The 14,406-nt window shown below is 38.4% G+C and overlaps 1 protein-coding gene across 2 annotated transcripts in view; it reads right to left on the reverse strand.

The window, feature by feature from the left end:
* The window catches only part of itgb1a (integrin, beta 1a), a 50,029-nt gene that overhangs the window by 20,525 nt on the left and 15,098 nt on the right, over positions 1–14,406 (reverse strand). For both annotated transcript variants that reach the window (XM_033985539.2, XM_033985537.2), the window contains exon 2: positions 2,243–2,309. In XM_033985539.2, coding sequence (XP_033841430.1) covers positions 2,243–2,309 — 67 coding nt within the window. The remainder of the gene's footprint in view (positions 1–2,242; positions 2,310–14,406) is intronic.

The following is a 14,406-nucleotide window of genomic DNA, read 5'->3' on the forward strand; positions in this document are numbered from 1 at the left end:
GATTTGTATACATAATTCTCAAATACTCTTATGATAATGGGGCTAACCACTCTTTTTTCTGTCATATTGATTGATCATGTTTTTTGTCGACAAATGAAAACCGGTAAAAATGTTTGTTTTTTTCATAATTCCCTGTACAGCAATACTTTTTTCCCTCCAAAGTCTGAACTCCAAACCATATGTGACTGGCCTTAGACCTGTTGAATAAAAAGATCCAAGCTTATCAATGACAATTAGAAATGACTGAATCTCAGCCCTATATTGTCATTTTCAACACAAAATAATATAAACGACTTCAATTTTATTTTGTGATCTACCATTTGTGGTCTAAACTATTTCTGATATACATTATTACGCAACATCTCAAAACATACCCAGAGTTGTGTTTTGTTTCATTCACACAGGTTGGAACAACACTTTATTATTAGTCTATCTACATCTCCAAAGCTCAAAATGCTCTGATCTACCTTGTGATGTCATGAAGCGGTGGTGCTTAAGTTAACAGTTACCTTTTATGTTTACTTCAGTGGTGATTGGCAATTCCAGCCTGAAATTATCCAAATGATTCTAGTGAAAGTGTATAGTGTTTAAAAACACAATGGAGCACTTCCTGTATCACCACATGACATCACAAGGTGGAACAGAGAGAAGAACTCATATGCAGGGTTTTGGTGTTAAACATGTGTGAATGAAACAAAACACAGCTCCAGGTCTGTTTGTGATGAGGAAACAACATTATAACATAGATCAGAAAATAGCGTAATATAGGCCACGCTTCAGGAAAAGTCCGGCTTCATACCACTGATGTGATTTCTTCTGTATCAATTATTGGTTTGGTATAGAGTTTTTGAGCCCTCTAAGTAACACCATGGTGATGTGTGATGTGGGTTCAAACCATGTATGAAAGGCAGATATTGAAATGCATGACCACAGCATAAAGTTGGGCGCCTCATTGACGTGGAATGTATGTCAGGGTCACAGCTATTAACTGTCGTCCACAGAAACAAGACTGTTAGGACATGACAAATACATGACATTTAGTCCAGTTAGGCTTTAATCCAAGTAAACAAATCGTGAAAACCAGCTACCAAAAAATCAAACTTTTTTTTTTTTATTATTTTAAAGGTGCATTTGTAACTTTTCTGGTAGAGCATAGATTGTATAAACAAGTGAACTAAGTGAGTGTCACCTGTAGCATTCAAAATCCAAATGAAGCTCAGCAGGGGTAGTAGTTATAGGGGTGAATTTGGAGCCGAGTTTCATATTTGGATTTCTGACCATGAGTATCATAGCAACCAAATAGCCGAGCCGAAGCGCTGCCAATCAAACCTGTTGCTAATGCTATCGTGAGCAACCTCAGGAAAAGAAGGTGCCTCGTTGGTCTGTTATTAATGTTCATATCTTGATTATACAAATAAAAAAATAAAAACACCAGAATCATATAGCACGGATTAATCTGAACATTTTAAGACCAAAATGACAAGTCTGACAGCAGGAGTTACAAAGAGAGATGTGACAGTTTTTCAATAGAAAGTGAATTGGAGCCAGAGCTGATGGAGCCGAAAGAGCGCCCATGTCCACTTCCTTTTTGAACCACAGCAGATTAGCTACATCCATTTCTATATACACTCTATGTGGTAGAGGGTCATCTGTTTGTGTCCATTGATTTATTGCTTTGCCTTGAATATTCTAGAGTGTGGCATTTAACTCTAAACATCTCTACGGAGACGACTGTCTGACGCCACCTTATCAAAGATCAAACCTGTGGCGAGATGATTTTGCTCACAGTAAGAATGGCTGTTTTTCAAGATATTTGTGACATGTTAAATGAAGAATGTTAATGCAATACTGTGGAACATTTCAGGCAAAGCAATAACATCGCAATGGAGACGAGCAGAATTATTACACAGTGCACCTTTCTGGACTTACATTTAGTAAACAACATGACAACTACCCAAACTGCTTATTTAAGTCTTATATTAAGTTATTCAAAAGATTTAGCACCATTTGAGCGTGGTCCAAATGATTTAAAATGTCTGTGAGATAGATAAGTAATTGTTATGAGGTTTTTTAACTCTAAATTGAATATAAGACGTCAGAAAAATTCTAAATTAATTAACTAATCTATATCAATTTAGACTAATATTGACAGGTTAGCAGATCGACCTCTGTCATATCATTGCAGGCACTTTCCCCGTATGAATGAGCTGCTGTATTTGGAGACCTACAATGGCCACCTTACCTTTTTGTGCACTACTATAACAGAACACTCCTAATAATGTGGATATCAACAGCAACTTCAGGTCCATCTGCAAAATACACAAAAACATGATTCATTAGGTCAAGGTTGAGGTATCAAACTTTTCCTAGTAGGTGTAGAAAAACATCTGTGGGATAGAGGGGAGGGAGATGTCAAAAAAGTGTGAATGGATTATTTTCTACAGAGAGCGTAGGCTGCATCAGGTATTCAGATTTGCACAATAGCAAAAGCAGAAATGTGACAGTTAAGTCCACTGTCCCATTTCTACTTATGTTATTGTGCAAAACTGAACTCCATAAAAAAGTGTATTACTTGGAGTTAATCCTCAATCTTTCAAATAATCACAATTACGTGCAAGAATGTGGGTGGAGATAGGGGATAAGTGAAAAGAGAAATTTGACAGTCACTCAAGCCTTGAATGCTGGGTAATACGGGATTATTCAAACACACATGAATCATCGTTGAAATATTAATTTGTGTAAGTAGGTCATTAGGTTTTTTAGTTGGTTTAAAGTCAGTTATGCATAATATGTGTCTTTTAACAAGTGAAGTCTTATTTGATATACACTTTATATATATATACTCAAGATTCAAATTTTTATATCCAAAGCAACAATTGTGATATTATTCATTAATTACAATCTCTTAAACAGTTTCATAACCTTGTCTTTTCCTGTCAGCATACAGTCACCTCTCACAAAGCACAAATCTGATTCAATAATCTCAGTCATATATTATCACAGACCATAAATACTCCTCGTGCTTCTGCGCTATTCTATTTTGGGTCGAGGCTAACAGGCTAACGGCTAATGGCTAACTCAATTCCAACCACTTTCACATACACGGCACTGTACCATTTCCCACAACCCCCTTTTACTGTAAATAGCAGTAACGGATTCCACCCCCTTTGGTCCCATATTGATCTCTGGTCTTAAAGGCTTTCTGGTCAAACCGATCGTAGCGTCTGACCCTTTTCCAAATGTGCAGCTCATGACTTAATAATGATGTGGCCAGTGAAAACCTCTTATGCAAAAATAGCCTATTAACTACAGCCCGCAGATATGCTAACAGCTATGTTGTAATTATAACCAAGGATGCTTTTAGGGCTAGGTTTAGAAGCTACGTGGCTAAAGATGAGTTTTAGTTAGCCAACTAAATTAATAGGCCATCGATTTCTTGCCTACAAAATTCACCATGTAATAAAATAACTTAACATTGATATAGTATTGGAAATGTTTTCATAGGTAAAAAGCAACTCATTCATTCAACTCATTCATAATTTGTCACAGCTTGTTATGGTGGCTAATGCTATTATCGGTAATATAAAGATTGTACTGTTCCACATTGCTATTGAGAATAAGAAGGATATTGTAAGTGCTCAACTGCCCACATTTGAAAGTTTTATGGCTTTAGATTTAGGGTGAGGTTGGGTTGAAACATGCCCCATTTTTGCCCCCATTAGACTATCTGAAAATAGCTGTTCGTTAATGATGATATCTCTTTAAAAAGTGGTAACACCCTTTATGCAATAGGCCACAGTTTGTACTAAAAGGGATGGCCACTGAAACGCTGTAATACGCAAAAGAAAACTGGCCAAAAGTGTTGTTTATTTTTTTAATAGTGAATATGTTGCCTCATAAGCTGCAGAGGCGACACTAGCACTAACTAATGATGCTGCTGAGGTTTAGTTCATGACCGCTAAGATCAGTTGGGAGTAATTTAAATTAACTGTATGTCATTATTCCATAAACATGACCTCTCCTCAGACACATATATGTTAAAATCAAAGTTTTAACAATTCTAACGCAGATTTATTCATTACAAAGTCATTGGACATGATGGCCAAGTTGTTTATATTATTAATTTCTCAAGAATATTATCCAATCAGAACGCAGAATGAGCCTCACATGAGTCTCTCATTTGAGTTGCCAGTTTCAATGCTGAAATCCAGTTAGTTTAAACCTAAAAAGACTCTATCTGATCTGAATTGTCACTACCTAATTAATCAGTGCCTCTGCTGCAACAATATACTGTCTATATAGACCTTATTCCGCACACTTTTGCCATCAGGTGAATACTGAGGATGAGGAAAAAAAACTTTGGGTGCTCTATCTGCAGGTTAAGACTCTGACAACCCACAATCAGTTGTGATTGTAATACCTTTGTTAAAACTGTAAGAGTACAGGTTATATACAGAACCTTTCACTAACACAACCTGTATTGTCAGCATCTATTTCCCTGGAGAACAACATTCTTTACTTCTTTACTTCAATCTGTTTAATAGTCAATAACACAACTTAAAAACAGTAGCATACTTTTTCTTGTCTCATGGTCAACATTTGTTCTGTGGGCTTATGCACAGGTCACTTACTTTACTTGAAGCTTCAGTGTGCTATCTTTACAGTTCAGACCATGCTGGGCTAACGGTCTAGTCATCCAGTGAAGATATGGGCCCACTGTCAACAAAACTAACATGACTGCAAATAATATTGACACTTTCCACCACAAAGACAGGGGATTTTCAGCTCCTCATATGATAATGCTACTTAGCTGCTCCTTTAGCACTGACATTCTTCTGGGATTCTCAGCACACATTGGCACGTTTAATGGCTGACAGCTGGCAAAGCTACTACAGAGAAGCACAAATCAATGGACACTATTGTATCACAGTGGACTGACTAATGCAGATAGGAAAAAAGGGAGATTTAATCAGTGTGTGGATCTTAGAAAGTCCTACTCTGCTACATTTCACAAAGTCACGCAACATCAGCTATCAGTGTTTAAGTATGCTCACATTACTCAACTGTTTGGGCATTGTATTGTGAAGATTGTATTTCCTTGCAAGCAACAAGCTACAGTACGTTGGTTAAAATGTGACTACAACAATCATCTTTTTCCAAAAATAAAGTTGGATTTAAAGAGGACCTACTGTGTAAAATTTACTTTTAAAGGTTTTAAACATGGTATAATTGTTTTACCCATCAGAGTTATAGAGATTCATGCATGTTTGAGTAATCTTTATTCTCCTGTATTCAAGATGTCATTGCTCCTGTGCCATTGCCACCGGTATGAAGCTCGGTGAATGCTTGCTCCGGTTCCAGAAAAACCCCCAAACATGTTTCAATAATTTTTCCCATATTCATTTTGAAAATTTCAAATGTAAAGAGATCAAAGGCATTGTGGAGGCTAACCAGCTACGCAATATTCATGACATATTTGCTTTAAGTCCAAAAAGCACATTTAAAACAATAGATTGGGTGAAATGCTTTAATAATTTGGCTGTTTATAAAGTTTCAGAAACTAATTTTAAGTAAAATTATAGGCTTCGTGGTAATAAGTTACCACATAGCTGATTAGCCCTGAGCAAGCCCATTTTTTATCGGAAAGTCTATGGGAAAAATTTATGCGACATTTACTTCCGGGACCCAGGACTATTCATAGAGGGGGCCGACAACATGTGTCACTTTGTTGTGATGCATTTATGGCAACATAGTGTAAATGGAGAGGTGTAAATCTGCTCCCACCGAGCTCTGCAATTTTCTAACCTGTAAGTCAGTGGATTTGTTTCTTTTATTAAGTTGTTTTAGATCAATATTGCGATTTAAAATCTCTAAAATACGACATAATGAAGGCTAATACACTTTTTTCAGGTTAAAGTTATCCTAAACCATTTTATGACATAGCCAACCACTATTTTGACTACTCAAACCAAGATAATTAAAATGAAAAAGAACACAACAGTAGCTCTGAGATAGCAAAGCATGAGGTTTGAATTAGCCTGACGCAGATAAGGCAACCGCACTTTTTTGGTCAATGCTAGCTCTCCACTGAGGCTGCATTCCCTTCCACTGCAGCGCTAAAGGAAGCTCTGATGTTGCACTGTGTTGAGTGATGCATTCCTGAGTTACTCCAGTAGCTGTGTGTGTGTGCGTGTGTGCGTGTGTGTGTGTGTGTGTCTGTGTGTTTGTGCATGTGAGCTTGCATGAGGCTGTCCGTTTATTTAGACACACACAGCTAGACGGTCTGTCTGCAGCCCCCAGATTAGATCAGCTGGAGTGGATCTTCACTGCGTTAGAAGTTTTGATACTCTTCAGTTTGAATTACGACATATGGAATAAATACCATATGTGAAATATATTGGGATTTTATGATGCAACTGTCAAATTTCAAAGGACTGATTATGTTTCTTTATAGCTGTCTGCTGTTTGCCAATGTCTTATGTGTTTCTTTGCCATGTTATTGCAAAAACACAATGCATTCAGTCTTATCTTAAAGGCGCTGTACCTGATTTTCTGTCTTTACTGTCCAAAGTTATTCCTCACTTACCTCATGCAATCTGAACATCTTAAGTATTCCCTGCAATGAGTTTATACATACTTTTCACAGCTCTAGACCAGTGCGGAGGAAAGTTAACAATAACTAGCATGCTAACAGTGCACGTCCTGGTTATCTGACAGTAAAACGCTTTATAATTAGATGCAAATAATAAAAAGTGGACTTATTTGACCTCAAGAGCTGCTTATGTATCTGTCTCTTCTTGAAATTTTGCTCCAATACATGGTAAAATTGGCCACAGGGCTTAAGGGTTTTGGATATACAATGACCTTTACATAACAATAATGTTTGCTTTTTGGTTATTTTCTTTTTATGATGACATGTAACACGATATCTAAAGCAGTAACATAAACTTAACCAATGATAATGGAAGCCACTTTGGAATCATTCAAATGCAAAAATCCCAATGTTGTCTTTACAGTGATTCTTAGCAGCCGCACACTGGAATGTTCAGTATAAAAAATGCAATAAAATACAGACCCAAACCCAGCCAGGACTATGAGCAGAGGTTGGGATACATTCCTTTTAAAGAATTAAAAAAACAGTCTCTCCCAGCTTTAGACGACAAGGCTCTTTCATATTTGGATTTTATTTCAGTATTATTCTAGTACAATTCTGTCCAGTTTTGTGGTCTTTTCAAACAGATCGATGATAAATCTTGTCAGGGCCCCTCACAGCACAGTAGACATGGCTTTATATGGCAGCTATATACGTGTGGGTGAATCTGCTATGGTAACAGGCCAGACTATGAGCTTTTATTAGACTAAATGGGGTCTCTGGGTGGGCATGGGCAAGAACCAGAGGAGTAGTTAAAGGAACTATATGTAACAGTTTGATTTTAAATTTCATATAACTGTTACAAATAAGCGGTAAACATGTTCAAATCAAATATAACTTTTACTGATAACAATTCCAATACTGGTTTATTCTTAGTAACAAAAACATTGGACATGATGGCTAAGGTTATTTTCACACATGTTAGTGCACTCTGTGGACTGACCCCAGTGCAAACTAGATTTAATTCTGTTTATTTTACTTTTGGGTCAGCCTTGTTCACATACACTGTGCATCTTACACCCCAAACACGCACCATGAGCCACGAGAGACCTAAGTAGTGGCAGTGTAAAGACGAGTTGTTTATGTTATAATTGGGTTTTTTAGTTCTCGAGAAGAGTTTCGATGCTGACATCTAGATGGTTTAAAACATCACTACCTAAACCCCAGCACATGCAGCCAATCATTAATCAGTGCTAGTGCAGTGTCTACAGCTAAGTGAATGATTCTGGAGGTTCTGAGCTTTCACAAGAGGCCTGGGCTGGTCATATATTGAGAATGTGAAAAACCTGTGGGCCTAGGGGTCCTCTATCTGCAGGTTAAGGCAATGGCAACCCAGCTCAGTTGTGATTGTAGTACCTATTTAAATAAATATCTGTAAGACCGCAGGCTACACACAGTTCCAATGCACCAAACTCATATCCTAAATGTGTTGCTGCAGCAGTATTGAGCAGAAGGGACTCCAGTGACAACACTATGAATATGTCAACCTTACTCTTACTAAAATCTTGATTCCCTTTAACTATAAGACCTGCTTTTACAAAATATATGTACTGGGGGAAAATTACATGGAAAAAAATGTGTACAGCCACTTTAAGATGTCCAGATAAAATATAATTACAAAGCAATGTCCAGGAAATTTTTAACAGGCTATTTTTGACTTAACGAACATAATATCAGCTCATGGTTTCCGGGTTTAATCTCGACATCAGTGTTCCAGTCACAGTGATTCACAGCCATAGTCCTCTCATGTTTGACAGGCTAAAAGTGTCCTGCCCCTCACACATTCCTCTGGCACAGTTAGCACAGTTAGCGAGTGACCTGCTAACATTGGCAGCCATGACATCACATAGGGCTGCCAGATTTTGTTTGTGGGCTCTGCTAACCGGATGTTTGTGAGAGTCACGGAATGATCTATTGGCTAAATATTGATAGATTTAGTCATATCTTATAAAGACCTGGTTAAAGGTTAAATATGTATGGTTATATTTATTTTTGATGATGATGAGTATGTTTACATGCACAACTGAACTCTGAGTGACAACCAAATTCAAATCGTTTTGGCAAACTGTCAGACCACTCCTGTCCCAGTTTGCAGCAGGTCAAACAATGAAGTAGGTGAGAACATGTGGCTACAAGATGTTCAGGAGCATCTAGTAATTTAACATTGCCACTACAACTTTGCAACACTAATGAATTGCTTTAAAATGGCTATACTATATGTAACCTCACTTTTGTCAGAAATAGAAGCGACATCTCATTTACACTGAGAATTACATTTTCGTGGATGTAAACGTAGTGAGTGACAAATAGCTCAAACCAACACGAACAACGTTGCCTTAATGTTCCTTCATCAAAAACATGTCTAAAGAGGTTTTATATGTCGTTTATTCATGATTGAGTAATCTTGCAATCTCTCCCGGGCCCCATTCAAACCCTCCTCACAGTTAGCTGTAAGATGCTGTCCAAGAATCACATGCTCCCACACAACAAGTCTCCCTAAATATGCAAAACACGACACAAAACAATACGCTACAACTTCACAAACCTGAGGCGATGTAGAGTAGTTTCATTAGAGGAATGCAAGCTGATTGTGTTGTGATAATGCTCTGATGTGGGAGTAACTCTGAGATTTAAAAATTGTTAATATGTTGTTTTTAGGTCTGTCACAATAATTACTATATCAATATACAACAGTTGGAACAATATTTACTCATGTGTACTTTTTCTTTGCACTACTGCGACATTTCTGGTTATTTTTTAGCTTTAAAAATGGTTGAATTAATGACTTCTATGACTCATTACAGACACAAACTAAGTACTAAAGTGTTTCAGTCTGCTGTTTATTTATTGCAGCTCATGATTTTTTAAACGTATTGTAGATTTGGAATAGTTTTTGTGATTCAGTATTATCGTTTATCATCTATATTTACTTCAGCAATATATCGAATTTCAAAATTTGTTATCGTGACAGGCCTAGTTGTTTCTGACGAATATAACACGGTTGTCTAAATATGTTATGTGTTCGCAATTAATAAGCCATAGAATGTAATACTCCTTTTTATCTTTCCTCAGTTCAAGCCCCTTCAGTTGTGTGGAGTGAGGAAACATTATACCATGGTTCAAAGATTTCAACAACTGCATGAAACCCGCTGCAAAAAGTTTCAACAAGAACACTACAACACCCATCTCCAGTTTCTTTAGAACTTTGATTTGGAGCATGGGAACTCAACTCTGCCGTCACTGCCTCTCCCCCTGCAGCCCACAGCAGCATGAATCATGTTTGGAACCTCCGTGCTGCTGTAAAACTCCACACAACAGCCATAAAGCCACTGTGTTCTATAGGCCTCAGTCTGGAACGCCGTGTCTGAAGAGGGGGATGGAAAAACAGGAAAGGGTGGTACTCACAGGGACTTTTCAACGTTTTTGTGTGTTTTCAAGTCCATCCGCTCAAAGAATGTTCAAAATGTGCCACTGAATCTTACTCGACCTTTAATCTTGCTGCTGACATTCCAACCTGCCTTCAATAACGTTGTTATTTTAAATATGCACAACAGAAATATTGGTAGAAGGTAGGCCTGTCCCAATAACTACTATATCAACTTGCCTTTCAATATGTGAAAGCTGCAACAGGATACTTTTTCTTTGCAAAAGTGGGGAGATTTTTGCCATTTTTATGTAATAACCATAGACTGTATATATAAACGGCATAGCTGCTAACCACTACGTTCCAAATAGGAGTGAGTGGGCACACTTTTGGCTCCATCAACTCTGGCTCCAATTCACTTTACATTGGAAAAGTGTTGCCCTTCTCTCCGTAAATGCTGCTGTCAGCCTCATCATTTTGGTCTTCAAATGTTCGTATTAACCCGCTCTACATGATCCTGGTGTTTTTCTTTTGCTACTGTGTCCATCACTCAAGGTATGAACATTAATAAGAGCCAAATCACCTGCCTTGTTTTCACAAGGTCGATTGACATCATTGGTAAGCGCCCATCCTCTGCCAAACAGCAGTGTGGGCAGAAAGAGGCGTCACCTTCAACAGCTTTGCTCCAGATTGACTCGCTCTTTGGTTGCTGTGATATTCGGAGTCAGAATTACAAATATGGAACTCGCCTCCAAATTTGCCCTTTAACTGCTATGGGCAACGTCCCTTAGTTCACTTCTTTATACAGTCTACGGAAATAACGTAAGATTCGAGCTGTAGAGAGTAGAATAAATAACTTCTATGGCTGATTATCGGTTCATTCTGACATTTTCTTGTTGCAGCTCAGGCTTTTTAATGAGACTGTGTCATGATGCCTGCATTATCTGTCTCCCTGTGTGCTCTCCCCCTCCCCTCACCTGTCCGAGCCTGGAGCTGGGCGGAGTTCCTGGCTCCTCCCGCGCGCACCTGGAGCGCATCAGCGCAATTACCTCCACCTGCTGCGGAGCATGAGTGGAGCCAGGGCCAGACACTTGGTGCGAGATCGTCTGCGTATCAACATCCTGTTCGGTGCCGGATCCTACGCGTGTCTTCATCCTGCTTGCTGGACTGTCCCTGCTCCAGCACTCCCTTCCCTGCTCCGACCCTGCTCCGACCCTGCTCCGACCCTGTTTCTACCCTGCTTCCCAGCCCTGGTACTGTCTTGACTTATCTCTGCACTCCATGTCACTGGACCCTGGCTTGCACTCTGCTCCCTGCCCTGGTGCAACCCGCATCGTTGTCTCTGCTGCACTCCACATTCCGCTCCTGGACCCTGGCCTCCTGCTCACCACCAGATCAACCCTCGTTTCTGTAATATTGTGTCACTTCTGTAAATAAACACTGTAAATCTGCCCTGAGTCTGTATTCCTTGGTCCGCTCCTGCACCTGCCGTTACGACAGACTGTCGTAAAATTGGTTTACTGGGATTATCTGGCTTTGTCTCAGTGGTATAAGTGTTTTCAACATTATCGTTTATCACAATATTTCTCTGTAACAATATTGTGCATCAAAATTTGTTATCGTGACAGGCCTAGTAGAAGTTGCAATAGTTGGATAGCTTAGTCGGCCTATATTAGTTGAGTATGCTCTTTTAGTAGTAATTGATTGTTAGATAGGTTGTACAAGTACTGACTGGAGGAGCAAATCAATGTTTTTTGTCCAACAACTTTCATTAACTGTAACTGGAGTAATAATATTGGCTGGAGTAGTAATATAATAAATAAAAAATAACACCTAATGGACAGAACTAGCTTATTTGTTATGAATTAAGTTTTCCATGGTTTAATAAAGGTGCTGTAGTTGATAACATGAAAAACAGAACGGGTTAATTTTAAATGGTGTGCAGTGGTTACTCCAAGCATTCAAATTATTCAGTGCGTTTATTTTATCAGTGCTTTTCACAAATTTCACAGGTGAGAGCAGAATTTATAGTAAATCGAACTAGAATGCTAACAGCCCACTTCCTGATGATCAGACAATAAAACACTTTATAAACAGACAGTACACAGCAGGCTTATTTTGATCACTAAGAGCTGCTTATACAATATATTTACTGGGGCAAGACACATTTCGCTCAAATACATGGGAAAAAATTTAGTACAGACTCTTCAAGACTAATTAAGGAGTAGTTATTATTACGTTTTGTTTTTGAGGCACTAAAGAGGCATATTTTGGTGTCCTTATTATTTTTCATAGGCTAACAATGAGATTAGTCTCATCAGAAGTAGCCTATGGTAGTATGGTCAGAGTTATTGACACTAAAATAAGTACTAGAGTGTAGTAATCGAGACAGTAGGCAAATGAAAAGATGACGTAAAAAAACAAAAAAACAACTTGATTTATTTGACTTTATTGGAAAACCTTTGCCTCTAAATCTAAAGTTGAATCTTGCAGCCAACATTCCACTCTCTTCACTCGGGCTTTGCTATCTCTGGCCCATCACTGGTATTCCTACTCCCGTCTGCCTCTCTGTCATTTCCTTCCTCTCCTCTGAGCTGCTGTGTTGGCTGCTCCGCCCACGCCCTTCACTCCCTCTCAAACCTTATGAACACGCTGAGATGGTCGAGCTGCCCGAGAGAGACTGAGAAGAATCCCAAATGTTTAAATGATGAGATTTATTCAGTTTGGGTGTTTGGGGGAAGAAGCAGTCCAAACTTATTCCTCACTTTCCTAACACGTGCCTGGGAAACTACTTATTCACTGCAATGAGCTTATAAGCGCTTTCCACACCTTTCAGAGGCTGGAGCAACAGTTAGCATGGTTAGTGTCTGATTAAAAACTATTTATAAGTTGGTTTTACAATGTTTGATTCTACTTGGTGGCTTCTGTAGATATCTGGGAAAGAATGACAGAATCAAGGCTGTCAATCTGCACCATTAGCCCCTCCCACTGCCACCACTCACATCATATTATTACAATCGCAAGGTGAGTAAAAGACACAACAGTACGAGCTGGAATCAAACTGCTGATCTTTGAGTTGGTGGGCAAACACTAACGACTAAGCCACTGCTATCAGAAGTAAATGATGTGGCGCATGGACCCATTTTCTAAACAAGCTCTCTGTATCTCTATATATCACAAACTCTCTCTATCAGTTCAAATTCTTCTGCATGCCCTAGCACGGCGACACGAAAACGTTGGATTTTGTGATTAGTCCCGGGTCTGTGTTATGTTATTAATACACCCTCATATTCATTATGTAATTTTAAACAGAACTGAGAGCCAAAGTAAACAAACTCACAGTAGCCCTATCCATCATTTTGTGATTGTTTTGAATAAGGAACTTTAACCAATTAGCTTGTGCGCTTTAGTGTGATGCTAATCTTTGCACAAACAAGCACACACACACACACACACACACACCTACACACACACACTAGTGTTGAAATGATACTGAAATGTCAAACTCAATTTCAATACTAGGGAATAGACTCAGTACTCAATTCTGATTCCAATACCACAATGATACTTTAAAAAAAAAAAAAAAACACTGTATCTTTAGACAATAGAATGTCATTTTCGGCAATTTCTTTTATATTACCATGTGCCGTTATATCTGTGTAATCCCTCAGAAGTCCAGGTAGGTTCCATAGTGGTCCATGAGTGTATACCATTCTGTGTGTCTTATACTTGTTCTGATACAGCTAGAGATCATTCTAAAAATTCAGAAAAGGTCCATTTTTGCCCTGTGAATGTGACTTTTTTAAGTACCAATACCTGATCAAATGAGTATCTAGTTCTGATACTAGTTTTCAGATCTCATTTGCAATACTTTTGACGACTCTATAAGGAACTTCAATTAATTGGCTTGTCTGCTTCAATGTGATGCTAATCTTTGCACAAAACAAAAAAACATACACACAAATACACTTTAAACAACAGCAGATCTTAGGAACACATTTTTACTTTCCTCTTGCATAAATTCTGTATAGAAAAAAAAAAAAAGATTTAATAACCTTAGTTTTATGATCCTACTCTATAATGCCAAGAAGACAGAATTCCGGGAAACAGTCCATCTTTCAAGAGTCTAGCTTCACATAGAGACATTATGTGTGACGAATATTACCAGGGCACATCTATTTTAAGCCTAGTACCAATCTTATGAGGTGAGCGTTGAAATTTTCCATTGAAACAAATCCAGAGCCTGAAGAGCTTCACCATAGTTTCCACTTTACTAAGGCATTCCAGCTCCGAAGATGTCTTGGACTAGTCACCTTGAAAGACAAGGAAAACACACAAACCTTATCATTTACAGCTGAGCTTACTTGCATTTTTCCTATCTTCTCCAAAT

This window comes from Periophthalmus magnuspinnatus, chromosome 20 (genome assembly GCF_009829125.3).
Source record: "Periophthalmus magnuspinnatus isolate fPerMag1 chromosome 20, fPerMag1.2.pri, whole genome shotgun sequence".
Taxonomy (NCBI): Eukaryota; Metazoa; Chordata; class Actinopteri; order Gobiiformes; family Gobiidae; genus Periophthalmus; species Periophthalmus magnuspinnatus.